Raw genomic sequence first — 27,680 nt, forward strand, 5'->3', positions numbered from 1 at the left:
GGACTGTTATCTGTTTCTCAGGAAAGCCCAAGGCTGTACCAGCGTGAGACCAGGAGAGACCTGGTGACATGTGCAAGAAGGACTATGAGATGGAAGGGGGGAGAGGAAAGGGGTAAAATTCTGTTTGGTGCGCAGGGGCTTTTAGTTTCAGCAATGCTCTAGAACTCTACACTGCTCCTCAATAAATGAACTTTTCTTTGAATCTACATCAGTTTCAATGGGAGTTGCTTTTGTTGGGAACTGAACATTGCAGCTTCTTACAGTGCCTTGAATTGGTACCTGGAAGCAAACTGGCAACCCATGAAGCAGGTGTGTCACCAAAGCATGCCCATCACTGCCCACACTGCCACATTCTGGACCAGTTGAAGCTTCTAGGCAGCCCCATGTATAGCATGTGGCAGTAGCCAAGCCACAAGGTGACCAGAGTGTGAGTGACTAGTTCTTTAATCGCTGTGGTTGCTGAAATTCTTTGGGTTATGGCTTCTTAAACTTTTTCAACAGATATTCCTTATTCTCAGTTCTTGGATTTTCTTGTGAGCTTCTCCAAGTGGTTCCGGTCCACTGTGAAGCCTGACCCAAAGCTGCAAAACTTGTGATGTTCCAGAATTGCCATCACAAGGTTTCTGACCGAAAAGGATCAACTGCATAAATATCTTCAACTAATGAGCTGTGTACGATGAGGGCCTGTTTATAAATTTTGAAATCATTGATACAGTTGTATCTAAACTCTGGCAACTGCAGTTTGCAATTCTGAGATTTAATAGAAGGCACAACATTTAGCATTAGAGAACCCCAGATTTTTTTTTTAAGCAATTTGATTGGCCTTTGTAAATACAATTATCTGCAAGCAAAGCGCCTTGAAATTTAAGAAGTCAGAGAACGACTTTTAATTTTAATTTATTTAATTAATTTTATCACTCTTGTGGGTTAACAGCAATACAAATACAGTAAAATGTCTATGGTAAACCCCAAAATTAATTTTAATTAATTAAAATAAAATTCAAATCAAAATATCCATGGTAAGTGAAAATTAAACCCTACCTAAAACTGGAGCATCATTTCAATTGAACCAGCAATAGAACTAACAATGGCAATCAGTATACTATATGCATATTTGCTTTAAAGGTATAATTTAAGAGGGCTATAAAATTTGACCTCTCTTAGCAGGCACCTGAGATTTTAGTAGGCCAAAATACATCAGGGTAGGGCTAAAGATGCCAACCTTTTAAGTGGCATATACAAAGCCACAGTACTCATGACAGAAGGTGATATCTTTATAAAATGTAGACGCAAGTGTACCCAGTTGTTTCTGGCCATTGCTAGTAAAGATGGTTCTTCTTATGCCCATTTTCTGGATAGTGGAATGGGACCATTTTCATAACTTCCAGAAAAAGCCATTCACTGAATGAATGTCTGAACACAGCTTTGAAACCATATATACATACCCACCATGCTCTTCCCTTTCAGGGTAAACAACATTATGCAGAGTATACAGAGGGAATAAGCATAGTAAATCAAAGAAAATAAAGGCCTGATATAAGAAAAAGAACAGAAACATAGCTAAAAATTAGCTCACAGTTTATCATTCACTATATCTCTCCGTATATAGTATTTCTATCCTTGCAAACCATCCTTGCTTCTCCCATGTAGATAAACTCGATGGTGTGTGGATGGATTGGAACCCAGCAGGTTAGAAACTGGGAGATCATGAGTTCTAGTCCTGCCTTAGGCACAAAGCCAGCTGGGTGACCTTGGGCCTGTCACTCTCTCTCAGCCTTAGGAAACAGGCAATGGCAAAACCACTTCTGAAATCTTGCCTAGAAAACTGCAGGGAGTCAACACTAACTTGAAGGCGTGCATGTGCACACACACACATACACACGCACGGCTTTTCAAATAAAGGCTAGGAGACCACTCACAGGATTTAAATGGGAAATAAAATCCAGGCAGGAACAAAGAAGTTCATTATTTCCTCAAGACTGCATGTTAGGCAAGAGGACAACTTTAGTAAGGTTCTCACACCCCTTCTCATTCATTCCAGGCAGCTTTCATTCAACCACTCTGAGGACTATGGGATTATTTACAGAAAGATGGGTGATTTTTGCAGCTTTTGGAGGAGATGAATTTGTATGCTTTATGGTTTCTTCTTGCAAAATATTGCATCAGAATCTTACTAAACCACCCATCGACCTGCTCCTCCTCCTTTTGGCATTTCCCAACTTCTGCTCTCCATGCCTGCCATGCGTAAGGGGGTCCTGAGCTCAGATGACCTTGAAGAAGGTTCTGCCACCCCAAGATTGTAATTAGCAAGCCATCTTTTGTGCCTGGATGCCCACTTGCTTCAGGGAGAAATGAGATTACTGGAGCAGAGTGAAAAGGCCTCTAGGGAGGGGGAGAAGCTAAAGGAAGGCAGAGGAAGCTGGATGGAGGAAGGGAAAGGGCAAGAACGCAGGAGGATTAGTTAAAAACATCAGCAGTTCAGTCAAGGGCTCCCAGCTTCAAATGTAAAAGGAAAATGTAATGAAGAATGAGGTAGTTAAGTGTGTTCCAGAAAGGAACATACTGCTTTTTCTTTGGTGTACAATGCTCTTTTGGCATTTGATAAAGGAGATTAAAATGTGCATGTCTCTCTACAGTACACTGGAATGTATTTGGGGGGTGGAGAAGAGATGTGTGTCCAATTCTACCTTAGTGTTTTCCCTCTCACACCTATAAACATGTGCCACTCACATATGCTGTTCAGACATGGGTCACACAATATGCTAAGCCATAGCCTGGGTGAAGTATCTGTGGGGGAGTGATTACATTCATGTGCACTAACTCCACAACATTTGCACAGTGTTGTGCCTAATACTAATGTGTTTGGCATCCATGCATCGCCTCTCCCCCAACCAAATTGATTCCACATTTAGCTTTAATTATACTTTGCTTGATGAGCAAATTGTACTTTCTCTAGTCCCACTGGATATGTGTCTGGCTGATTGTGGGCTTTTAGAAAAGTAAGTTGGAAGGAAATGCAGCCGTGTGTTTGTGTACGTGAGACAGAAGGAGAGCGTGTGCAACAATAATTAGGAAATATGCTGTCTTTCCACACGGAGCAGAAAATCCAAGCAAGACTGGAAGCCTATTAGAATCTTAACTGCTATATATTTCCACCAATCCCTTGCTATCTCTCAGGGTGTCGATGGGCGTTCTGGGAAAATAGAAATAGTATCACTTTAATTCACTTTAAAAGGATGATTATGTGATTTTTAAGCTGTGCTTATGTGACTTAAGGGTGGGCAACTGTTGGCTGCACTTAGCATATGTGGGGGGAGGGGGTGCTGAGGGGTGCAAAGAGCAGAACAGTCATGCCAAATGAGTAGAACCATACCAAGAATTTCACCAAAGTTAAAATGCTTTTGGGGGGTTTGGAGGAGAAGGTTCTTAAGGAACAGCAAGTAAGACCTATAGTAGCGTGTATATTAAAGTTTTCAAAGCAGGCAGCCATATCACCATCTCTGGCTTTATCACATATCCATGATGGAGGGTTTAACCACCTTTATATTTGCCCAAATATCAGGTGCCAGTGTGGAGAGCTAGTCCTCATGTCCCACTAAGCACAGAATGCCAAGACCTCATTAACCATTCTTAAAGAACATATCAATAAATCCCGCAAAAGGATGGCCATGCTGGCTGCAGTCAGCAGTGCCTGTCAATAGCCCTTGGAGTACTCAGAATGGCAACGTAGTAGCCCCAGTAGAAAGTATGGCCACCCAAAATCCTTTGTTGGCAGAAGCAGTCCTTTGGGACAGAATCAGCAACAAACAGCGGGCAGAACCTGCTTCTTGTTCCTGGCTTAAATTGACCAGAGTGCCAGTGGGTCTTTAAAAAAAAAAAAGACAGGTCTAATGCTCTTTCAAAGTGTGTGTATATAATGCTCAGTCAGGCATTAACAGCTGGAGGCACTTTCAGGAGCTTGGTGCTCAGTTTCTGTAGCAGTCCAAGCCAGGATGGCTATGGAAGGCAGTGCCCAGTGAGTGGAGAAAAGGGAGAATGTGCTTAGGGGCCTGCAGCAATTCCTCACCATGCTTTCACCAACATCATCAATGAACTGTTATCAATGAAGTGTCACAACTTGTAATGGGCTGTGAGAATAGCCTTGAGGAAGAGGAGGAAGAACGCAGCCCAAGGCAATAATCAGCTAAGAGAAATCTGAGCCCAAAGCAGAAGGGGAGGTAGAGAAAGCAATTCAGACTTGACTCTCCCTAGGATAAAGGCAGGGAGGGGGGAAGCACATTCAGAGTTGCAAGATTCTGTCGCTGTAATCCTATCATAAAAGTAGTTTTATTATTCAAGGCTTTGGTGTTCAGGTCTGGTCTAACTCGAAGGGTTGACATAACTACACAGATACATCCATGTAGGGTTGTTGTTTTATGACAACACAAGTAGTTGGCTGCTGCCTTCCTTTGGGGATGTTTTGTTTTTTTGAGACCTCACCTCCTACAGCCTTGGGATTTCCAGGTTCAAACCTGCTAATTGTTTTTTGGGTTCCGCCAAGGATCAGATGTTGCTACCTGTTATCATTTAAACCAGTTTGGATTATGCACTAATATTATTTTGGGGGGAGGGGGTGTTGGTGCACTTCACTTCTTTTGTGACTAATATTTATCAGCTGACTTTAGAAGCATTTCAAACTAAGCTACTTGGAGTAAAAAAATGGGAAGGAATAATTAATCTGGGTCTCATGTAACATACATTTTTTGTGGGGTGGGGAGTGTTTCACCCAGGTGTGGCTGGTGCACCAATTGTAGCCCTACCTGGACCAGGATGCCCTGGTATCCATAATTCATACTTTTATCATCACTTGGCTGGACTACTGCAATGCACTCTGTGTGGGGCTGCCTTTGGAGACAACCTAGAAATTACAGCTGGGACAAAGCACAGCAACCAGAGTCCTGGTGGGACAATCCCACCAGTGCAGAATAACACCTATTTTAAAGTCACTGCACTGATTACCAGTAGACTTTGGACCCAATTTGAAGTTCTGGTCATTATCTTTAGAGCCTTACATAACAAAGCACCAGATTATATCAAGCAACACCTTGCCAGAATAGAATCTGTACACCCACTTTGGTCATCACAAGAGGACCTGTTGAAAGTCTCCTCCACTTCCAAGTTATATGGGAGATAACTAAAGGGCCCGATCTTCTCATAGTAGCCTACACATTATGGAGTTTTTTCATAAGCAGGCTAAAACTATCTTATTCAATTGTGCTGTAAGTCCAATTCACTGGAGCACCACATTGGTTTTTAATAGGAATAGGAAGTCTGTGGTATTAGTTGATATCTTTTAAAATTGTGTTTGTTTTTATTCTATTGTTTGCTGCCCAGAAGCCTTTGGGACTGAGGTGGCTTAGAAATATTATGAAATAAAATAAATACATGAATAAAATAAAAGGCTATTGAAAGTGCACTGATGCTCCAGATATAGTATAAAACATTGTCAACTTGGGAAAGCAGTTGACAGATACAAATTGTGAGGAATTCCTTCCTTCTGCTTGCCTGAGCAGTAAACATTGTCCTGTTTGCCAAGACAAACAGAGCTTTGTTCCTGTGTTGGTTGTGTAGCAATTTCCCATGGTTAAAGCATGTTAACAGGCCCCTGACATTACAGCCAGCTCTGAAACGATGTCAGTATATTCTACAAAAATCAGTCCTAGGCTGTGCTTCCACAGGAAAAGTTTGCTGGCCAGAGGCCACACAAGGGCCTTTTACATTGTACCCTAATGGGCAGAACCAATTGGAAGCAAGGAAAAGAGGTTGAGAAGTTCATTTTTCCTCTCCATTAGCAACTTCAGATTTTGTGGGGCCCTGGTGAGTTGCTCTCAGTCCCTGGTTCTCTGCATGGTTCTTCTTTCTTCTCCTCTTCATCTCTACCCACTTTTTACCCTCTCCTTTCAGCCTTAGTCTAAAACAATTACTCAGAAACAGAGTATAAGGCTATTGGACGATGCTGATTGATTCTTCACAGCGCTGGCATACAGAGTAAAAAGGAGAACCAGCAGCTGGACTAGGAGACCACAAGTCAGCAGGGGAGACTTTGGCAGGTGTCTGACAAGTTAATCCATGGTTTCAATCCAGCCAGCCTGGGCTATACATTCCCAAGGAGTACTTAAACAAGTTATGGTGTCTTCAGGGATGTCTGCAGGGTGTGGTCAAAAAAATCAAGATGGTGGCTGCAGTGGTGCAATTGAAGGTCCACTTGGTTTCCCTGTGTGTCAGCTTCCATGAAGTGTCTTTTGTTTGTTTGTGTTGTTTATTTTAGCCCATTCTGGGCAGAAGTCACTGGGCAGTCACCTCCTGCCCCAGACCCTAGCTATGTCATATTGCAAGTGTCAATCCTATCTCTGTACCTAAACAGCACAGCAAGGAGTAGGTAAAAATGCCTGCATGTTCCATAGGTATATGTGGAATGGGAGGATATCCATCCTCTTTGTAGTCACTTTTCTCTGCCCTAGTTACCTCAGAGATGGGGTTGCTACCATGTAGCCAGATCCTATGCGAAAAATAGGCATGGCTGGCAAGCATGTGGGAAGGGGAAATGGACATTTAATGGGGAGATAAAATCAGATCCTTCTCTCTTCCCTTATGTTTTGAGGGATAACTCAGTTCAAACAAACAAAAAACATTTTACAGAAGCTCAAGGTGGAGGAATTGAGAAAAGAGTAAAATATAGATTATATGTTGTAGAATCCTTTGACTGGAATTCTATCTGGTACAGCCATAAGAATTATACAGAGTGTCCCAAAAGTCTTAGTGCAGTTTTAAGTTTTAAAGCTTAAAACTGCACTGACTTTTGCGACACCTTGTAGGGTCATCTATAAGAGCTAATGTGTTGCTACCCCATGAACTGAAAATCCCTACTTCAGCTTTGCTCAGCTTTGCACATATTGGCCTTGTTTTTAATACGTCATGAATATCTGGCCACTTTGTGAAGAAAAGTGCATTACCAAGTAGCAGAGTAGGGATGGGGAGAAATCAGATGCAAACATATCTAAGTCCACATTTTCAAAGCAATGCATAAACTGAAAGTTATCTTTCAGAATTCAGAATTCTCCCAATTATGCAATCAGTTCACTACAATAAATGTTCATTAGCGAAAATCTGCACAAAAATCCATATATTTGTGAGAATTATATACAAATTTCTATTACATTAGTGAAATGATTTGTAAAGAGTAGGTACATTAAGACAAAAGGCACACATCAGTAGAACTGTGCACCTAAAGAAGTATTTTTTTCTGTATGAACTTTTCTTTTGGAGGATGGGGAATCCTTAAATTCAACACACCAGACTTGACATACAGTACATGCAAAAATTAAAAATGGAGAAACTGAAATGGGCAAATATGCCATCCTCCAGGCAGAGGAAGCAACTCATATTCAGAAAAGAAATCTACTCTTATACAGCTTCTTTGCACCACTGCATTCACCCATTCTGCTACCTTTAAAGTCTCCCCCAACAGGTTTCAAATCTCTTTTTAGTTGAATGCCCCTTTCTCGAAGGGCCTTTCCTCATCAGCTAGCCAACTGAGAGATTAATTTGAGACAGACTGAACCCTGGGATCCATTTTTCAATGTCAGTGCTCAGTGTTAATGCGGGTGAAGGAACTGTATTGAACACAACCTTCCTTTGATCGTATCCAAAATACCTTCTCCATTTATAGAATAAACAGTACACATCACAGCATATTTGGGGGTAAGAAGAGCCATCTTCCATATTCAGGCCAATTCTCCACTAGTGACTTATAATGTTTTCTAACATCATCCAGCCATCACTGAGGCAGTATAAAGTCTGTACTCATTACCGTTATATTAGCACAAAGAGAGTTGGGTAATTATAGAAGCCCTGCTCTTCTCATTTCAGGAATTAGTATATTATCAGCCTCTAGCTGTACAAAGATTCTATAGTGAAGTCCATTATAACATTGCCTAAATGAGGACAAAGGGACATTCAAAAGAAAATGGAAGGCCAGTTAATTTTAGTAATATGAGTATAGGATACTGGAAGGATGCAGCAGTCTCATCCCTGCTTTTTTGCTTTTTCCTCCCTCCACCTGCATTCATCTGTCAGTGTAAAACTCACACCACCAAGCCCCCCAGCATCTTGTTGCTTGCTACTGCAGGCAGCTTGGTGCAAACACTTGAATGGCAGCCAATAAAGAAGATGGGCAGTCCAGACAAAATATGTGGCCCACCAGCTCAGGAATTTCTTGGATACAAAATCAAGATGCATTCTCAGAACACCTAGATTAGTTGGCAGGATAGACAGCTAGCACTCCAGCAAAGAGAAGCGAAGACTGGGAAATGAAGTCTGTTTACAGATAGGGAGACTGACTCATTAGAGGTGGGAGGAAGAATAAGATGGAGGAAATCAAGGGAGAAAAATTGATGAAAAGGTAAGGAAGGAAGAAGCTCTTTGATGAAAATAAAAACTACAAATTGGATAAATGTTTAAAATAGAGGAGGAAGGAAAGAGAGGGAATAGAAAGATAGGCTAATGGATTGATGAATGAGCCATCTTGCCATGAAGGATTATGATTGTAGCATTGGTGAAAAAATCAAGAGATGAGAGAAGGAAGACCAGAACTGTTGCTATGTTTCACAGCGTGCCTTCAGTCATTGTTGGGCTACAACTCCATCATTGGCTGAGTATGATGGGAGCTGTACTCCAGTAAACATTTATGGACAAGTAAAATAGGTACACTAAGACAAAAGGGATTGGAATAAAATTGTTTTGGAGAAAGAAAGACAGCTGTAAGAAAGAGAGAAGACAGACCAGTGGATACTTAGGGGAAAGATGACAGGGACCCAGTGCAAAGACTGAAACAAGGATTTTCATCTTTTGCCAGGGGATTCTATCATACCTGCTCTGTTCATTACCCAATGCCCCTACCCCAGGACTGACCTTATGGAGTTTCCACATGGCGCCCAGCGCCTTCACCTCATGACTGGAATGCTTGCCTTCCTCCAGACACTGGTAACAGACAGGTATCTTGCACTGCACACAGTACATGCTGTGATTCTCTAGCTCATGGTCAGTGCAAGTGGAGATCTTGCGTGGGCTGAGCCTCCGGCTGACCCGGCCCTGAGCTGGAGGCACCAGGCGGTGCTTAGCCAGGGGGCCCCGTGGCGGATGGCAGCGCAGCCGGCATGGGTCACAGTAGAAGACGTCGCACTGTTCACACATGACTGTGGCCTCCTTGGGTGCCTTCTCACACAGTTGGCAGCGCAGAGCAGCTGCCTTGCTTTGCTGGTAGCGATCAATGACACCCTCCAAGACGCGATTCTTGGGGAAACCACGCAGGCCCCGCTCATCCAGAATTAGGCTGCGATGGCACTGCGGGCAAGTGAGGCAGGAATTGCGTGGCACTGGTGCCAACGAGGCAGCAGCTGAAGCCGGTGGGAGATGTGCAGCTGGCGGGACAGTTGGAGGGAAGACACGCACGCCATTGGGTGACTTCTGACATGGTGTAGTGGGCGCACTGGCAAAGCCGCCGTATGAGCCATAGCCGCTGTCTGCCTCACTGTACAGGCTCATCTTGTCCAGGTCCAGGTAGTCATAGTCGGATGAGGAGCCAGCCGACCCTGAGGCACGTCGGCTCTGAGGTGACTCCGTCTCTGGCGTCTGCACCAGGATGTTTCGGGCACACGCCTGGCACAGGTTGTGTGAACAGGGTAGGATTAATGGTTCCCGGTAGAAGGAGCCGCACACCGGGCATTTGAGCTCCTCTTCCATCTCTTCCATGGGGCTCTCTCAAGGCGTTGGAGCCGCGGTCCAGCGGCCGCCAGTAGGACAGCGGGCTGAACAGTGAGCGCGCTTTCAGTACCACGGACAGCGAACCAGCCAGCGAGCCGCGCTCGTCTCCAGCTTGGCTCGCCTCGAGCCAGCCAGATCAGCAATGCCAGCGCCAGACTCCTGCAGCCTTCCCACCTCTCCGTGAGCCCCGCCCTCCTGGCTTGCTATTGGTCGTTTGCGCCGAGTGCTGAGGCGCCATTGGACCAAGGCGGTCGCCTAGACCCCGCCTGCCTTGGGGTACTTCGCTCAGCCGGCCTGCTTCTCCCCCCACCCCCGCCTGCTCCTCTGGATGAATAACGGATAGGCGGAGGTGCTGCTGTGAAAGACGGACAGCGCCTCTGAACCGGAGCGATGGAGAAGGCACAGCCTGATAGACATCCTCGGACATGCAACTGGTCGTCATGGCGGGAGGGGCAGGCAGGTGTGTGTGTGTGTGACGGTGTGTGGGGTTCAGGGATACAACACGCATGCGCTTCTTGCAAATGCCCTGTTCCATTAAAATGAAGAGTTAGTCATTAATCTCGTTAATAACCGCTTCCTTTTTCTACTGCCGGGAGTAGAAGTCTTAATGGCAACAGCCCTCCCTTACTATTTTCTTTCTTTGCACAGGTTGGTATTCAGAAGTACTCCACCCTCAAAGTACTTTATCAGGTTTCTCCTGAGGTATTGGTATCCTCAGGACGGACTGGTCAGAAACTTGCAATTCCCAGCCAGAGACTGCTAGCAGCGAATTTTGAAAGATTTAATCTAGCATATCTGAAAAGCACCAGGTTGGGGAGATTGTGTTTCATTTAGAGATGCGCACTCTGCCATCCTTTTCCTTGACTTTATCTAACTTTAAGTACTCAGAGTATCCATCACACATCATAAAATTCTAACGAATTATGCCACTGGGTAAAAGAGAATCTGGTCTATTTGTTGGAAGTCCAACTGTTATTACAAGAGGGAATCAAAGACAATTCTTGGGCTTTATTCACTCTGCAATTTACCATGTTATAAGCTTTATCATTTTCTCCCCATATACTTGTCTTAGAGGGAAGTCATAGTTCAATGATAGAGTGTACACTTTGCAGACACATAGACTGTTTACCCATTCATTTTTCTTTCTGTTGATTGCAGTAAAAGAGAACTGTGCTGAATGCTGAGATATTGAATTTAAATACATCACTCTTATTTAAATACTTAAATACATACACTCAATACAACATTCCTTGTTTCAAGTTCATATGTCTGCTTGACTGTTGTTTCCATTTTTTCAAAAGGGAAGGATAAGGATGCAACATTATACAAAACAATGGACTTCCATGGTGCCATACTTCCATTCCCTATTCCCTTAAAAGGAATTTGAAGCCAACCTGCAATAATCATAAACTCAAAATGCAGAGAAACATAGAAGAAACTTCAGATCAGTACAAATATTCAGGATAATATGTTCCCTTACCCCAGTTTGGGGTAACAGAACCCCAGTTTATCCCCAGCATTTATTTCCAAGAGTCTCAGGATTGGGAAATACTTCTCAAACATACTGATTTATTATCCTTTAGTAATTAATTTGGAAACTAAATTATTCAACCAAGCAACTAAATAACTATGCTAGAGGAAGTAGCATAACTTCTTCAGATGTAACTCTAACCTACTTAGTAAGAAATGTAATATAGGAATGATGCAAAGACTTCCAAAAAGTATTTGACAATGTTACTTGTTAAAGGCTCCTAAGCAGCCTTGGGAATAATAAGACAAATCTTCTCATGAACTAGTAAGTGATTTGAGAATAAAAAGGAGAGAGTAAAAATACACAGGCATTTTTCACCATGGAAAGATAAAGAATTTAGTTTTGAACTAGTCATCTTCATAAATGGTCTGGAATTAGGTGATCGGTGAGACTAGTGAGATAGCCAAGCTTGTTCATAATGCAAATTATTCAGGGAGGCTAGAACAAAAAGAATGTTGCAACAAGTTCCCAGTTTTCTAACAATAGCAGTATATAAGTTTGGGATTCCATTTTCTTTACCAAGAAAGTCAAAACACATTTTGCTTGTTCTTTTTCCTGGAAAAGGACACCATTCTAGGCAACATCAAGGTCCATAGAAGGCTTTTTTTAAAGAATAGGAGGTGAGTTTAGGCTGGTAGATTAAAAATCTTCCAGTGTGATGGCATTTGGGTGTCTGAAGCCAAAACCCCTAATAGAATCCACTCCGCAATAGGTGTAATCAAATAAACAGCTAAAGAATTGGCAGTTTTGGCCCTTTCATTTGGATCCCAGCCTCTGTCACCTGACATGCTGCCTTATACTTCCCAATTGTAAGGACAACTTTAATTAGTCAAATGGTTGCTTCCCTGATACCAGGAAATTCCAATTTCTTCACTCCATCCTTTTAACTGCACAGATGCTTTAGGGAAAGCATTAGGCAGGAACACACAGCCATTTTTGGCTGGAATCAGCTACAGGATCCTGTGTATGTATTATCACAGTCTCTTGACAGCAGCTTCCAGATGCTCATTTGTAATCATGATTGCTTTTTCTAGTTGCATTCCTCCTCTCATTCTAAACCTGGCTTTCCTTTGGTGAATAGAAGAATCATTTCCCCCCTCTCCCCTTTCTCTTTTTCTCCCCTGAGGATTGCCTTGATCATTTGTCATCAAACCTGGATAAGAAATATGGGAGTGTCCTGTTTAACATACAGATTGGCTACCAACCTGCCAAGGAGTTGCTCTTGATCTAACCCATCTCTTGATCATGTACCATAATCTAACCCTGCAGTTTGCTCCCAGACACAGCATCTCAGCACCTTTCTAAGTAAGCAAGGCAAGGCTTTGGATCATACAAGATGCTGCTGATCCTTCTTGTCACATTTTGGCTATGAAAGCAACAACACTTCTAAATGTGACTGTAATAATTTGTTCCTCTGGTTGCTAACTCTTTGAAGAGACTCCAGAATGAATGGGAACGGGAAAGATTTCCTGATTCCTCGTGCATGCCGTTTCTGTTTTGTTTTTTGTCTTCTCAAGTGTCTTGGTCTAGAAGCAAGATCTTGCTGTTGTGACAGAGCTATAGTATATGTCTCCTTCAGTTTTCTGAAGTGGACACACAACGGCACAGTTCAACTTCCTGAAACTCTTTCCATTTTTAAAAGCAAGTTTCTAAGCTTTATGATCACAAAACAGAGAAGTGACAATGGGTGGGTGCTGTCTGTGAACATCTCAATCCTAAGTAGACAGGGAGGATAATTTATAGAAGTCAGAATTTACATACCTCCTTACCTTTGCTCAGAGGACTGGATAATTCTTGAAGTTCACTGGCCCAATTTATCTGGGCAACACCAGGTTGGAAAACATTGGATTAAAGTATTTGGGAGAAAATTTGGGAACACTCATGTAAGTTTTCTGCACGAAGTACAACAGTATTCTGCTCATTAATTAGATGTGGCAGTAAAGAGGATTAAAAAGTGCCAACTCAAGAGAACAACCAGTTGGCATACAATGTTTTCGAAGAAAATGATAGATCATACAAGCATCCTGACAGCAGTTTGAGGAGGAAGTGGGTTGAGAACACTTTTGTTGGCAGTGAAATGCCAGAAGCATTGACTCTTTGCACTTCTCATCCTGTTGGTCCCTAGAAGGAAGGAGCAGAGATAGCAAGAGACTCCTTTGTTTTTGCTCTGCTTTGCTCTGGTTGGAAGTCCCTTCAAGCTTTTTGTCCTTCTTTCTTCTTCTATCCCCTGCCACAAAAACAACATCTCAGAGATGCAAATTTCTATCATTTATTTAATTTTTTATTTTGGGTGCCTTCAAGCCCCTGCAGTTTTCTGGCCTTATGCCCATGGTGGGACTAGAACTCACGGTCTCCTGGTTTCTAGCCTGGTGTCTTAACCACTGCACCAAAGTGACTCAAGTTTCTATTAGAAAAACCTAATTTTCTTAATTAATTTTACTTATTCTTTGAGACTTTAAACAGCTTTCTCTAGATACTCTTAAAGGACTTGTATTTTTCACATATATATGCTCTGCAAAATACAAACCTTGGTGAATTAATAGAGGGTTCCAATCAAGATTTCTTCAAAAACAAATTCTCTGCAATGTTAAATGCATGGAAACTATTTATATAGTGATATATCACTAGGCTCTGCTGCTTGATATATTTTGAGTTGGTCCTTCTTTCTGTTTAGGAAGGATTTTCAGTCCATTTTTATGTACTGCTTTTGAACCATTGTCCTGTCTTGGATTTTGAGACTGGACCACTAAAAGTATGGTTATACAGTATATACTGAAATGAAAATCTACAAAAAATTGCTTAAAGACAGTGAGATGTAGAGTAGTCAGTAAGCTGGTGCAGAAGACAAATGCCAAATCAGTCTTTATCCTAATTGGGATTACAAAAGATAAAAACAAGTGAGCAAAGGTCAGGGTCCAGAAAATAAACAGCCAAGGTACAGAGAGGTCTATCAGATAGGCATGAATCAAGACACAAGAGTAGCTGCTTCAAACGGAGGGTTTATACAGGAAGCTACAGTTATCCTATAGTTATCCTACTCTTAATTAGTGCTCTTGAAACCTTGATAGCAAAGCCATCAGGATATACTGTGCTCCTCTCAAGTAAATCTTTATTCCCAAACTGCTCCTCTGGTAGTCATCTTTGGGTATTCAATCTGGAGATGGTGCCATTTATGTGAATTGGGTGCTGGTGAATCTAGGTTAAAACCTTTCTGATCTAGATCCTATGCTAGGGCGTGACTCTTACAGTGCTGAGGGTTAAACTGGGTCATCTGAGCCATCTTCCTCTGAGCAATCTTCTTCATATGAGGCCTTGACAACCACCAACTCTTTCTTCCTCCTCCTATTCTCATTTTTGATAATAAAATAGTAGACTGGTCATAATATTGGTGTGGAAAGAAATAGGACATGAACTGTGTGATTATCCCAGCAATGGGGATTAAGGGGAAGGGGGGAACCAGTGTACACTGCAACTACATATCAGCAGTAAAATAGCCATCCTATTCGTCTAGTGGAATAAATAGATTTTGGATCCAGCAATACAAAAGTGAAGAGCCAGTTTGGTGTAGTGGTTAAGGCATCAGGCTAGAAATTGGGAGACTGTGAGTTCTAGTCCTGCCTTAGGTACAAAGCCATATGGATGACCTTGGGCCAATCACTCTTTCTCAACCATAGGAAGAAGGCAATGGCAAGCCACTTCTGAAATCTTGCCAAGAATACTGCACCCAAAAGCGATGTATCCATTCTAGCATACCATACTGAGGTTGCAAAACTATTCAGTGGATCATTAAATAGCAACAAAGGGATACATAAATCTCTCTCTTTGCTCCCCTCTGGTGGTCATCCAGATTTTTGCAGTCCAGATATGGTATGCCTATGTTTAGCATTTTCTTACAGACAAAGGACCAAAGATCCGTTTCCTTAGTGTAGGCTAGTGTTATGATTAATGCTGACTTTTAAGAAGAACAGGGCATCTGTTGAAACATTGTGAGCTTGTTAATGAGTGCCCTCTCTACTCCCTGGGATAGCTGCTTTCCTTGCCAAGATATATGACTCAGCCATTTTGCATGAATCATGCCTCCTTTCCAATTCAGCAGTAAGAGCATTGTGCCCAAAGTATTTGTTGCCCAAACATTCTCCATAAAGTTGGAGTTCACTGTAAAATCACAGATTTTTTTTTTTTTTTAATTCCAAAGGTCCAGATTTAGGTTCTTCATCCTGCCAAAAAGATAAGCAGAGTATGACAGAAATGACTTGTTTCCCCCCAGCATCTGATCATTAGAAGTGAACTGCCCCAGGCAAGGGAAATTCCTTTGCTATCACAGCTCCAAATCATCCATGGAGTTCATTGGGCAGTTTTGGTCAAGTCGCTATCTCTCAGCCTAACCTATTTCACATGGTTGTTATGAGGATAAAATGGAATGAGTTATTGTGTGTGTGTGTGTGTGTGTGAAAAAAAAAATCCTGTGCAGTATCTCACCTGTTCCTAGCACTGCATTCTTCTGGACAGAGAGCTCTGATGTTGTTCCTGGGATCTGTTGGAGCCACTCTCCCAGCTTAGGAGTCACAGCTCCGAGTGCTCCTACCAACACTGGGACAACTTTGGCCTTTACTTTCCACATCCTCTCTCACAAGCTCCCAGGCCTCTGGTAGAGGACCCAAGACTGAGGAAGACATATACCATTCATAGAGGTGAGAGAGGATTTTTTTTATAGTCTGAAAGAAAGGCAAGAATGCAGTAAGTAATAACCACTGGATTCCTGTTCTATGCTATAAATCTGTCAAATTTGCTATTAAAACCAGTAGCTAATTGTCTATTACATTTTAAGACAATTAACTATTAATTATGTACACATATTTTATATAGTTAGGTTTGAAATTTACTCATGTTCCATTCATTGGATCATCCTTTAGTAACCTACCAGAGAAAAATCCCTTTAATCATTGTCATTAATTCACTAACTATGTAAGAAATCTCTATTGTATTGTCTCTTTCTTCTTTCCTAAATGGAAAAGGAGAGGTCTGAGATAGGACTTCCCCAGCTCAAACTGAAGTGCAGGTAAAAGGTCAATCATAACACTACAGTCCATTAATCTTGGAAGTACTATCACTTTCTTGGAAATATTTAGGCACCTTTTTAATTATTCTTAATTTGAATCAAGTAGTAATTAAAAACTGGCCTGCTGGTTTGGCTAATGATGTTAAGTAAGTAGCTTATCTCACTCCAGCAACTGTGTCTCCAAATGTCCCTCTCTCTCACTCTTTCTCGTTAGGAAATCATCATTGGATAAGCCAAAACAATGGTCAGTCTGAACTGTTTTATTTTATCTATCTGGGGTAGTACAAAGTTGTTAGGAGCAGTCTGGGGTGGGATCAGGAGCCAGAAACAAGGAGCTGCAAGACCAGTCAGAAATTGGAGGCAAAAATGAAGTAAAACCAAAGGGCAAACTAGAGGCAGAACTGAGAGCAAGTTGGCATCAAATAACAATCAGGGATACAAAATTCAGGAAAGCCTACATGCTCAACCAGGAAGCCCTTTTTATATTTTGGTGACATTTTTTCTCTTAATAACTTATTCAACTTCAAAGTAAGTTTGAGAAGGATCTGTACATCAGTGGGAAGACATGTAACAGTCTTGTAGTAAGATTCCATAGTTCCAGTTAATCCAGATAGAATGGTCAGATTGTGTAACTAAGTTCCAAGAAACCTCTCAAGGACGGCAATGATTAATTCAAAGGTCAGTTTAGTGCCCTTCGAGGGTGATATTTACACACACACAAACATACACACATGAGGGAATTAAAAGAAGGACTTCTCATAGATTTGCTTCCCTTTAAGGAACTGATTCCAGAAATTAAAGAATAATGCTTTGAATCTGCTCACATTCATAGCCAGAAAAATGGACTCAAACCAATAAAACTTGCAGCAATTGGAGCTTGCAATTGTAGTGCTATAGGTCATCAAAGACATATGGACATTCTAGTGTTGTACTTTCCACCTTTTATAGCGGTAAGATATGTGCTTTGTGTTTAGAGCAGCAATTGGGTTTTTAAAAAGGACCACCGTGATGGTGTCTCACTACATGCAATGAATTCCAGTGTCAGTCCTATCCAGGAATAAAAACAGCATGCTTCTACATATCAGTTGCTGGGGAAAAACAGGGAAAGACAGCTATTGTCTCATAGTTTATTTTGGAGCTTCTTGGAGACATCTATTGGCCACTTTTGGAAACAAAAGCAGGACTAGAAAGGTTTTCAAACAGTTCTTAGTTCTTACTTATGACTGACTTTGAAGCATTTATAGCTACACAATGCCATGACCTAATGAGCTATGTGGATGGATAGAATTCTGTTGAAAATTGGGAGGATAGTCTAAATCAGTGTTTCTCAACCATGGTGACTTTAAGGTGTGTGGAGTTTAGCTCCCAGAATTCCCCAGCCTGGCTGGCTGGGGAATTCTGGGAGTTGAAGTCCACACCTTTTAAAGTCACCGAGGTTAAGAAACACTGGTCTAAATGTTTCATGTAATTCTTTCTAGTCCTGAAAGGATCATTATAGAGGCCTGTGGTGCATGAGTATTGATCCATTAGCTTTCAGCTGCTTCACTGGTGATATACCAATGAAGGAAACACATGAATAAGATTATTCTTTCTAATACCATTCTACTTACCCTGATCCAAAATGTAGTATTTTGATCCTGCTTCCAACAGCTGCTTGCAGGTAGCAAAGATAACCCATGACTTTCAGGACATGACTAATTTTTATAGTCATATCATTAACTCCCAAAAGCACCAATACACAAGAACGAAGCTGTTGGGGAGGTATTCGAAACAACAAAAAATTTTATGGGGAAAATTCCTTTCAGGGAGGATCAACCTCCCCCAATTTGCTCCAAATTAGCATGTTAATTGGATATGGAAGGCTGACTAACTGTAGTCAAGGAGAATTTTTTTTAAGTCTTTGTGTAATTTAAAGAAATAACATATCAAAGTAAGGTAACTACAGATGCATGTAAAATGACTGCCATGTTATTTAGAGCAATTTTCCTGATTTGATGCCCCCACCTGATGTCATGAACTTTCAAGTCCTATGATTTTCAAATAGCATGAGTCATTATTTGTTTTATTTGTCATCCAGCCTTCATCACAGAAACCTTTGGGCAATACTGAATTTTTTTTTTTTTAATTTCCATCAGAGCTTTTGATTGGGCCAAAAACTCTGAGGACAGTGGATTAAATGAACTATATAAAGTAAAAGTGGGTCAGCATGTTAGTTTGTTGGTGGGGAATATGCAGGATGTCTGCAGTCTAATTTTGTTCAATCTGTTCCACTGTAGGATTTTTAGGATACATTGAGTAGGAGGCAACAGAAAAAAAAAAAGTTAATTTTCTCTTCTATCCTGCTGCTGAAATTTTACTGCTGTCATAGCAACCAAATTAGCTAAAAATAAAAAGCACTACCTTAAATGGCAAATTCTGGCACACTTCCTCCTGTCATTGAATATATCCATCTTCAAATCTGTAATCATGGTTCTCTACCAGTGTTCTAGGATGCCACATTTAAGTAGCAGAGGAGCTAAAAGGAAGAGGTTTGCAGGCCTTCAAATTGTCTGCATGTTACAGAACCAGATTCTTTATAATTAGGCATTTGAAATAGCTCTTTCTGTACAGGTTATGTTTAATAAAAATAATTGTTCAGGAGACTGTAGACTCTCATCTCTTGCAAATACATTTGCAAACTAGCAGACACTATTTTTACAGATTCCATGACACACCAGGATCTCATCAGACTTTCTGGAGATTCACTGAGCTGATCTTCACACTTTTTTTCCTTTTTGTGGGGGGGCATCTTTGAGTCAGTTTTGACTCCTGGTGACTGCCTGGACTAGTCCTTGCTGTTTTCTTAGCAAGATTTCAGAAGTGGTTTGCCATTGCCTGCTTCCTGGGGCTGAGAGAGAGTGACTGGCCCAGGATTACCCAGCTGGCTTCATGCCTAAGGCATGACTAGAACTCATGGTCTCCTGGTTTCTAGCCTGATGCCTTAACCACTACACCAAACTGGCTCTCGTCTTCACACTACTCTGTGTCATATTATGCTTGATTTATGGAATACGATAAATCACAGTGGGCTCAGCTTGCACAACATAATAAGCCATACATTTCAAACTTGGGATTGCCCAATCTACTAAGCTAAAACCAAACAAACCACATATTGGATTATTGCACAGTGTGAAGCAAATTAGTGAATAATCAATAATTCTACCTATATGCTTTTGTCCATTTCCAAATGGGTGACAAACTGTGGACCAGAAAGACCTGTCATGACCTCAGAAACAAAGCAGTTTCCTTTACATCCAGTTGAGTTCTTCAAAACGAAAGAGACTCTGTAACATCATACCTCAAGATCTCCAGTGCAAAAAACTGGTGGATTCAGTTACTTGTTAGATATGTAGTATTCACAAAGTAACATTGATTCATGTGATATGGCCATATGCTATAATTTCAGAGTTATAGTTTCTTTCAGAGAGAAACTGATTAGGTGCCATCAAGTTGATGATGATTCTTAATGACCACATAGGTAGACCTTCTCCAGGATGATCTGTCCACAGCATGGTGTCAGTCCTACTAGGTAGACCAGACCAGGAAATCAACTCCATAGGAAGGTTAAAACTACTTTTATTGAGACTGGCTACAATAAAAGAATCTTGCAAATCTGATTGTGCTGTACCTCCTCCTCCTCCTCCTTAATTAATTATTATTAATTAAACAAATTTGTATGGCTGCCCAACTCACACTCCAGGCAGCTTACAGAAATCAGATCCCAAATACAAAACCCATTACAACCCTCACCCCTCTGGCAACAATAACACATTCAGTCAAGCCATTTGATGGGTTCCATATCAACCTGGGATCCCCAGGCCTGCTGGCAAAACCATGTCTTCAGGGCCTTTTGGAATAGTATCAAGTTGGGGGCCAGTGTTATCTCTGGGGGTATGATGTTCCATAGGGAGGGAGCCATCATGGAGAGGGCCTTTTTTTCTTGGTCCCACCAGATGAACCTCCTTAATGTGGGGGACCCACAACATACCCTGCCTCCCTGTTCTGGCGGGTTGGGTAGATGTAACTGGGAAAAGGCAGTCCTTCAAATAATCTGGCCCCAAGCCGTGTAGGGCTTTAAAGGTGATAACCAACACCTTGAATTGGACCCAGAAGCAAATCAGCAACCAATGCAGATCCCACAAGAGAGGTGACACATGTACAAATCTAGACTTGTGCAAAACCACGCAGGCCGCTATATTTTGAACCAACAGAAGCTTCTGGATACTCTTCGGGGAAGCCCCATGTAGAGCGCATTACAGTAGTCAAGACGGGAGGTGACTAGGGTGTGGGTGACTGTAAGCAGGGTCCGTTTGTTCTTTATTAAAGGGAGAATCTGCCTGAGCTGCTTCTGAATGTTATCTCACTGTTCTGGGCTTAATGTTTCAGCCCCTTTTGCCTAGGGAATGGTTCCTGCATATTTTCATCAAAATCACCTAGCTTACTCTCTACATATAGCTTTTTAAGTCTCCCAACAGTACATTCATTGCTGCTGCAACCAGTCCATCCACCTCACAGCTGGCTGTTCTCTTCCATTTCCTTCCATCTTTCCTAGTATTATAGAGTTCTCAAGAAAGCTGGGTCCTTGCATAATGTGTCCAAAATATAATTTGTACCTTGAATGAGAACTCCGAATTTATTTGTTCTATGATCCAATGTTTGTTTTCTTGGCTAACTATAGTATTTTCAAGAGTCTTCTCCAACCATTAAGTTCAAAAGTATCAATACTCTCTCTATTCTGCTTCTTTAAAACCCAGCTTTCACTTCCATAGTGTCACAGAGAAAACAACTGTCTGCATGTTTATGATCTTTGCAGGTATAGACACATCACAGCATCTGAGTATAGGTAGTCCTCAATTTACAACCACAATTGGAACCAGAATTTCTATTGCTAAGCAATGCTGTCGTAACGTAAGACATCACGTGACTGCATCACTTAGTGACCACAATCCCAGCACTCCCCATAGCTGCTGTTAACTGAGAATCACAGGACGTCAAGCAAGTACCCACCCCAATCCAAGCCATTCCAGGCCTGGTCACTCCCAGCCCCGAGCCTCAGTAAGATAAGGGGATGCCCCCAACTCCCCCCACCTGCCTATCTCCCCCCCATCTCTGCCTTTCTGGCTGCCCTGCACCCTGCCTTGTGGGCTGGCAAGCAGCTGTGTGGCTCTGGGGCTGCTTGCCATGCCCCAGAAAGCCACAGCTTCCATCAGGGTAATGGACATTGGTAATGAAGAGTTGGAAACAACCGAACAATTGAATATCAAGCTGTTTGTATAGATAAAACAACATAGTTGTATATGAAATGTCTTATCCTTTGTACCAAATGAAAGCTTACTATTCTTGAGGAACATTAAAACATCTACAGCAATGCTTTCTTGATGGGTGACACACTACCTGAACTCCAGGTCCCCTCAATCAAAAGTTGTCATCTTGTGGAACTGAGGAAGCGGGCCTCTCTGCCACAGCCCTGCCCTCTGGAATAGCATCCCCCAAGAGATATATTTGGCACCCACTCTCTTAGGGTTCTGGAAGACCCTTAAGACCTGGCTTTGTGCCCAGGCCTGGGGTTAATCTTTCTGTGGAGCCCCCATCATGTTTTTGATTGTTATGACTGTTTTTAGTCTGGGCTATTATGTTGTGCTGCTATATTTTTAACTGTTTTAACTGTCTATTTTGATATGTTGTAAGCTGCCCAGAGTCTTTTGGAGCAAGTGGCCATAATAAATTTAAATCATCATCATCATCATCATCATCATCATCATCATCATCATCCCAGAAAGTATGTATATGCTCCAGTCTGCTGAGCATTACATGATTGTTTAAGATCCCTCTGTTTATGAAGGCCTGGGGCAATACGATCAGACAATTTCAAAGATATATAGCTGATTCTTATTTCTGTTATTGCTTGTTTTTGTTCTTAGGTGAATATGTCATTTCTTTTAAATTATATCATAAGACTGATTTGACAATTGGGAAAGGCATACTAGAAATAATGGAAAGCTGCCAATCAATAAATGTTACATATTAGAAAAGAAAGCAGATAGCCTCTCTTGTATGTGCTGTATAACTAAAAGTTAAGATGATTTCCTTAACAGGTCCTACGATAGGCAGGGCTAGCCCACTGGTTAGGTAGAATGCCACAGAGACCCTGTGAGAAGGCAAATGGATACACGCTGTGCTTTCATGCAAATTGCCCATTGGCCTCCCATCTAACTTGCTGCCTCATCGATGTGGTACAGGATGCTGCCCCATGACATGCTGAACCAATCTGCATAGGTTTTGTGCACAGTGTAAGAGAGGTTGACAGCTTATCCATTACACTTTTGTTGGCCAGCCCCAACAATAGAGCAAGTAGCTACTTTCTAGTATTCTTAATCAGCAAGGATGGATTTTTATATCCAAAGGCTGTTAGAATTATGCAAACTCCACCTTGCTAAGAATGAAGGAAGAGAAGAACAATATATTGTAGCCATTTGCAAAGTAGTTAGCAAAAGAGATATTTTTCAGGGAGCTGGCAATGAGAAGAATTGTAACCAGGGGCTCTAAAGGAATGTCTTCTACTTTGCGGAGGATGCTGACACAGCCTTTAAAGACAAACACGTCCTTCTTCCTCTGGCTCATTCTATGTAATTATTTGTAAATAAACCAGAATCATAAGAATGCCTGGATCGCAGAAGGCAATAGCTGCTTCTCCAGGAGGCTGATCTGGAACTTCTACTCCTTGGGAAGATACAGCAATGCGTTCTTCTGCCTTTGTGCCTTACGGAGGGGGGAAACCACACGAATCCCTCTCCCATCTCAGCTCATGTCTGCCGCCTGCTTTGTGGAGTGCATGTTGATTTAGATTATGTTTTGGTGGCCTAGAGAGGCCGACACCGTGACCAGAATCTATTGAGGTTGCCATGGCAGCAGAGGCACCACAAAAGGCTTCAGAGACTAGCTTGGGGCTGCTGATAAAACATGCCAGTTACCAAGGCGAAGACCGCTCCTCTGCTTTCGTCCCTTAGTGGAGCCTGTGTAGCTCAGGATGGATTTGTAGCAGGAACACAAGCCCGGAAGAGGAGGGGGAGGGGGCGCCTCCCTGTATCTCGGCATTTATTTATGGCGCTGGGGCCCTCTTTTCCCTTAGGGAAAAGGACGCCTTGTTGAGCCTCTGCATTTATTTATGGGGACAGGGCTGTCCTCCTTCCTGGGAAATGTCGAGGAATATCAAATCAGACTCATTGAACTGAGCGTGGATATATTTTGATCTGGTTTTCCCAACCTGGAGTTCTCCAGATGGGTTCAGTTACACCCCCCAGAGTCACTTTTGTGAGATGTATGGGCATATAAGTTGTTTCAATCAATCAATCAATCAATCAATCAATCAATCAATCAATCCCACACAGACCCGTCAGCATGGCCAATAAGCCAAACAATGAGGCTGGGTTTACATGTTGCATTAAATCTTTTACACCATTTGTTTGTGTTTCAGAAACATGTATAAAACCAACCATCATATTTATGCTGGTTAATTTATTCTTTCTATTTTTATTTGTCTGTTCTACCCTCAGGGCACTCAACAAAGGATAGAGATAGATGAGAGAGAGAGAGAGACAGAGAAGAGAGAAGAGAGAGAGAGAGAGTTTTAAAAATCATATTTTTGATCTTCCCTGTTGACCGCCCTGACCAGACTTCTATGGCTTATTCAAGGGACCACAATTAAAATAAGTGCTGGTTTAGTATATGGTACAAAACCTACCGTAGCATTTCCTGTATGTCCAAAGAACTGCCCAGTGGGTCACTAAATGATTGGAAAAGGCAGAATTAAAAGTGTCAGTCATTTGGTTGAGGAGGTGGGTCACTCTGCTCCATCATTCTGCCCAGTCATTCTGCCACATTATATCTGCGCAAGGACTTGGTTTTGATCTCAAGGATGGAATAACATCCTGCTCAGTGCAGGTCTCTTTCATGTTCCTAAAGGAAATGACAGCTGTAAGAATGAAATGGGCTTCCAGTTAGAATTAAGGGAAAAAAGGTCTTGCTTGTCAGAGGTTTTGGAACCCTGGCATCTAAACAGAATTAATCCAACAGAAATCAGCTGGTTTGGTCATATCAAATGACTCTCCATTTCTAAAGAAAGTATTCCATTCATTTGGCTGGAACTGTTTATAAAACAAACGCACTCACATTCATCCTTGTGCAATCCAGACAAGACTCAGTTGAATTGCAGGCTGCTCCAAAATGAAGCAGGAAGCCAGACATGGTTCTTTTATGATGCAATTAGCAGCCCACTGGTATCATCCTTTGATGGAATTGCCCATTGCATTTCCAGGAAGAACAAGGAATCTCCTCATGATTGTGAGCAGAATAAATAGGGTAGAAAAGGGGGTTTAGTAAGTAGATTTGTTGCTAAAATAGCACTGGCAGGAAAATACAACAATTGGTTATTTTGTGTACTTGTGTATTTTCTTCTACAAAAGAAGATGTAGAAATGATCTACACACTTGATTTTTTTTCAGTGCAAATGTCCCTGCTTTTTTAAAGCTGCAGCATCTCTGGCCATTGATCAATAGTAGAGTACCTGGTTTGTAAATAGTAGGCTCTGGTTCATTTGGTTATAAGGAATCTCCAATATCAAGGCTGGAGAAAGATTTCTACCAGAGGTTACAGAAAGCGGTGACCAGACAATGGTTTATACTGTAGTTGACTTGTTTGAAACAAGCAACTTTTGTTACTTAATTGGTCACTGCAGATGAAATGAGAAAAATTGTGTTAATATTCCAATCTTGCCCTCCAAAACATACCTTCTGTGGTAAGGAAAATGGTGGAAAAAGTAGTGGGGACTCCAGGTAGGATTACAAATGGTGGAAGATATAATCAGTTAATTAGTTGGGTGCCATCAAATCTGGTCCAAACCATAGCAGCTATATGAAGAAATTGCCTGCCATCTTATCTTATTTTATTTTATCTTTCTATTTATTTATTTTACAAGACTTGCAAGCTGCTCCAGTTGAAGCTCACTTGGAGCAATACAGAATTCCCATATTCATACTTCAAATTAAAATAAAACAAAAACTCCATAAACAATATAAACAATAATAATCCAACAATCCACTGGAAAAAACAATATGTACAAACTGAGAATATAACAATAAATAGACCAAAATTAAACCACCATTCCTCACCAGAAAAACCAGCCGTAGATTTCCAGGCCCATGGCCTGATGAAAAAGCCATGTCTTTATGGATTGTCTAAAAGCCAGGAGGGAGGGGCCAATTCAGATGTCTTGGGGCAAGCCATTTCAGAGGAAGGAGCTGCAACTGAAAATACACACTTTGGAGATCCCTGCAGGTAGCAGTCCCTGAGAAAAAGAACCTGGAGAGAGTCCATCCAATTCAAACTTACTGGGAAGGCAGATGTTACTGGAAGACAGCAGTTCCACAGATCTTGATCTTTCCTTGATAATAATCCATAGGTATTGCAAGAATATTCCAATGATCTCCTTGATCCAACCTGCCCACTTTATCCATTGTCTTCAGTTCTTCTATTTTCCTCAACCTTACCAAACACAGTTATTCTTTCTAGTCTATCATTTGCCTGGATTACATGCTAAAGTATGTGAGTTTCTGCTTGCTAATCATCTCAAGGGAGCAGTCCATTTTTATTTCTTCTGGGGCCAACTGATCAGTTCTTTTTGATAGCCATGTACTCTTAGTAACTGTCTCCAAATCCATCATTTGAAGGCATCTTTTTTCTCTCATTCTTTCTCAGTGTATAGTTTACCACTTGGAAAACCATTGATTTATTCAGATTATTTTTGGCATGCAAACATTCTTATCCCTTATGATGGCATTGCCTTCTTTACTAGGATTAATCTACCTTTTGCTACGCCAGCAAAATGTCCATCTTTACCTATTCCTGAGTCCAAGAAAACAAAAGTATTTACCACTTTTTTGCCCTCTGTGAGTTTATTAAGCACTGATATTTTGAGCCACAGCACATTAAGTCATAAAGTAATTTTTTTGGTTTTAACTAGTGCACTATGTGAACCCAGCCAGTTTAAAAATGATGGTTATTTGAACTCAGCTTATTGTAGTTTATTCAAAACATGGTTAGCATGAAGATATACAATGATCATCTAGATTTTTGCAGACCAGATGTGGTAGTCCTAGCTGGATATGCACTGTGAGCAATGATGTCCAGGGGTATATGTATTCCCATTCCTAATCTCTCTAGCTTGCATAGAAATGTTAATATACATTCAGCACTATTTTATTTCTCCCCCCAAAAAACTGCTCCCCTAAGTCCTGCTCTGCTGCCTCATTGTGGCAAGGGAAGGAGATGTTCCTGGGAGGGATGAGCAAAGAAATCCAGGAGTGTACACCAAGCATCTACACTCCTAGCAGGGCCACCCAAGGTGTGAAGGTCATACCAATTGCCCAGCTAAAGCAAGCAGGCACCTATATCAGGCAGCAGCAGGAAGATGCTGGAGGCAGATTATCACTTTAGTGACAACAGCAAAGGCATCATTCCATACTGTGCAAGAGAAGGCAAGCAAAACAAGAAAAGTCTTCCAAAAGGTCTCTGAACTCAAAAGGAAATTCCAGCCTCAGATTAGTATGTTAAAGGATGCCAATGGACAGATATTAATTGATTCAAATAAGATCAAAGACAAAACATGGTGAAACACTTGCTCCACATCAGCAAAGAATGAGAAAAGCCTATATACCCTCTCCTTATTTATTTAACATATATGCTGAATATACATTGAAGGAAGGTGGATTGGAAGAAAACAAGTGTAGTTTAAAATTGGAAGAAGAAATATCTGTGCTATGCTGATGACACTACTCTGATAGCTGGAAATGAAAATCATCTGCAAGCTCTAATAATGAAAGTCAAGGAGCCCAGTGAAAAAAATGGGACTATGGTTAAATATAAAGAAGTTCAAACTAATGACAAATACAGCAACCTGCCTTAGAACTGACAATGACGACACTGAACTGATGGAAAACTTCTGTCTTTGTGGATTAACTATCAACAGCAAAGGAACCAACAGTCAAGAAATACACTGCAGATTAGCTCTTCGTAAAGTAGCAATGAAGGCCTTGAAAACGTTATTCAGACACCATTATGTGTCTATACCTACAGTGATCAGAATCATCAGCCAAAGGTTTTCCCCTTGACACTCTATGGAAATGAAAATTGAACTTTACAGAAGCAGGAGAGAAAGAATATTGATGCTTTTCAATTTTGGTGGTGTTGAAGACT

General features: G+C 41.5%; 1 protein-coding gene across 2 annotated transcripts in view; it reads right to left on the reverse strand.

The window, feature by feature from the left end:
• TRIM9 (tripartite motif containing 9) overlaps positions 1-9,789 on the reverse strand; it is a 56,104-nt gene extending 46,315 nt beyond the window's left edge. For both annotated transcript variants that reach the window (XM_088149928.1, XM_088149927.1), the window contains exon 1: positions 8,950-9,789. In XM_088149928.1, coding sequence (XP_088006054.1) covers positions 8,950-9,789 — 840 coding nt within the window. The remainder of the gene's footprint in view (positions 1-8,949) is intronic.
• Positions 9,790-27,680: the final 17,891 nt, after the last annotated feature.

The sequence above is a fragment of the Python bivittatus genome, unplaced genomic scaffold (assembly GCF_059951505.1).
Source record: "Python bivittatus isolate LINGU-HERP-01145 unplaced genomic scaffold, Pbiv_v1 ctg000580_np1212, whole genome shotgun sequence".
NCBI classification, from domain to species: domain Eukaryota; kingdom Metazoa; phylum Chordata; class Lepidosauria; order Squamata; family Pythonidae; genus Python; species Python bivittatus.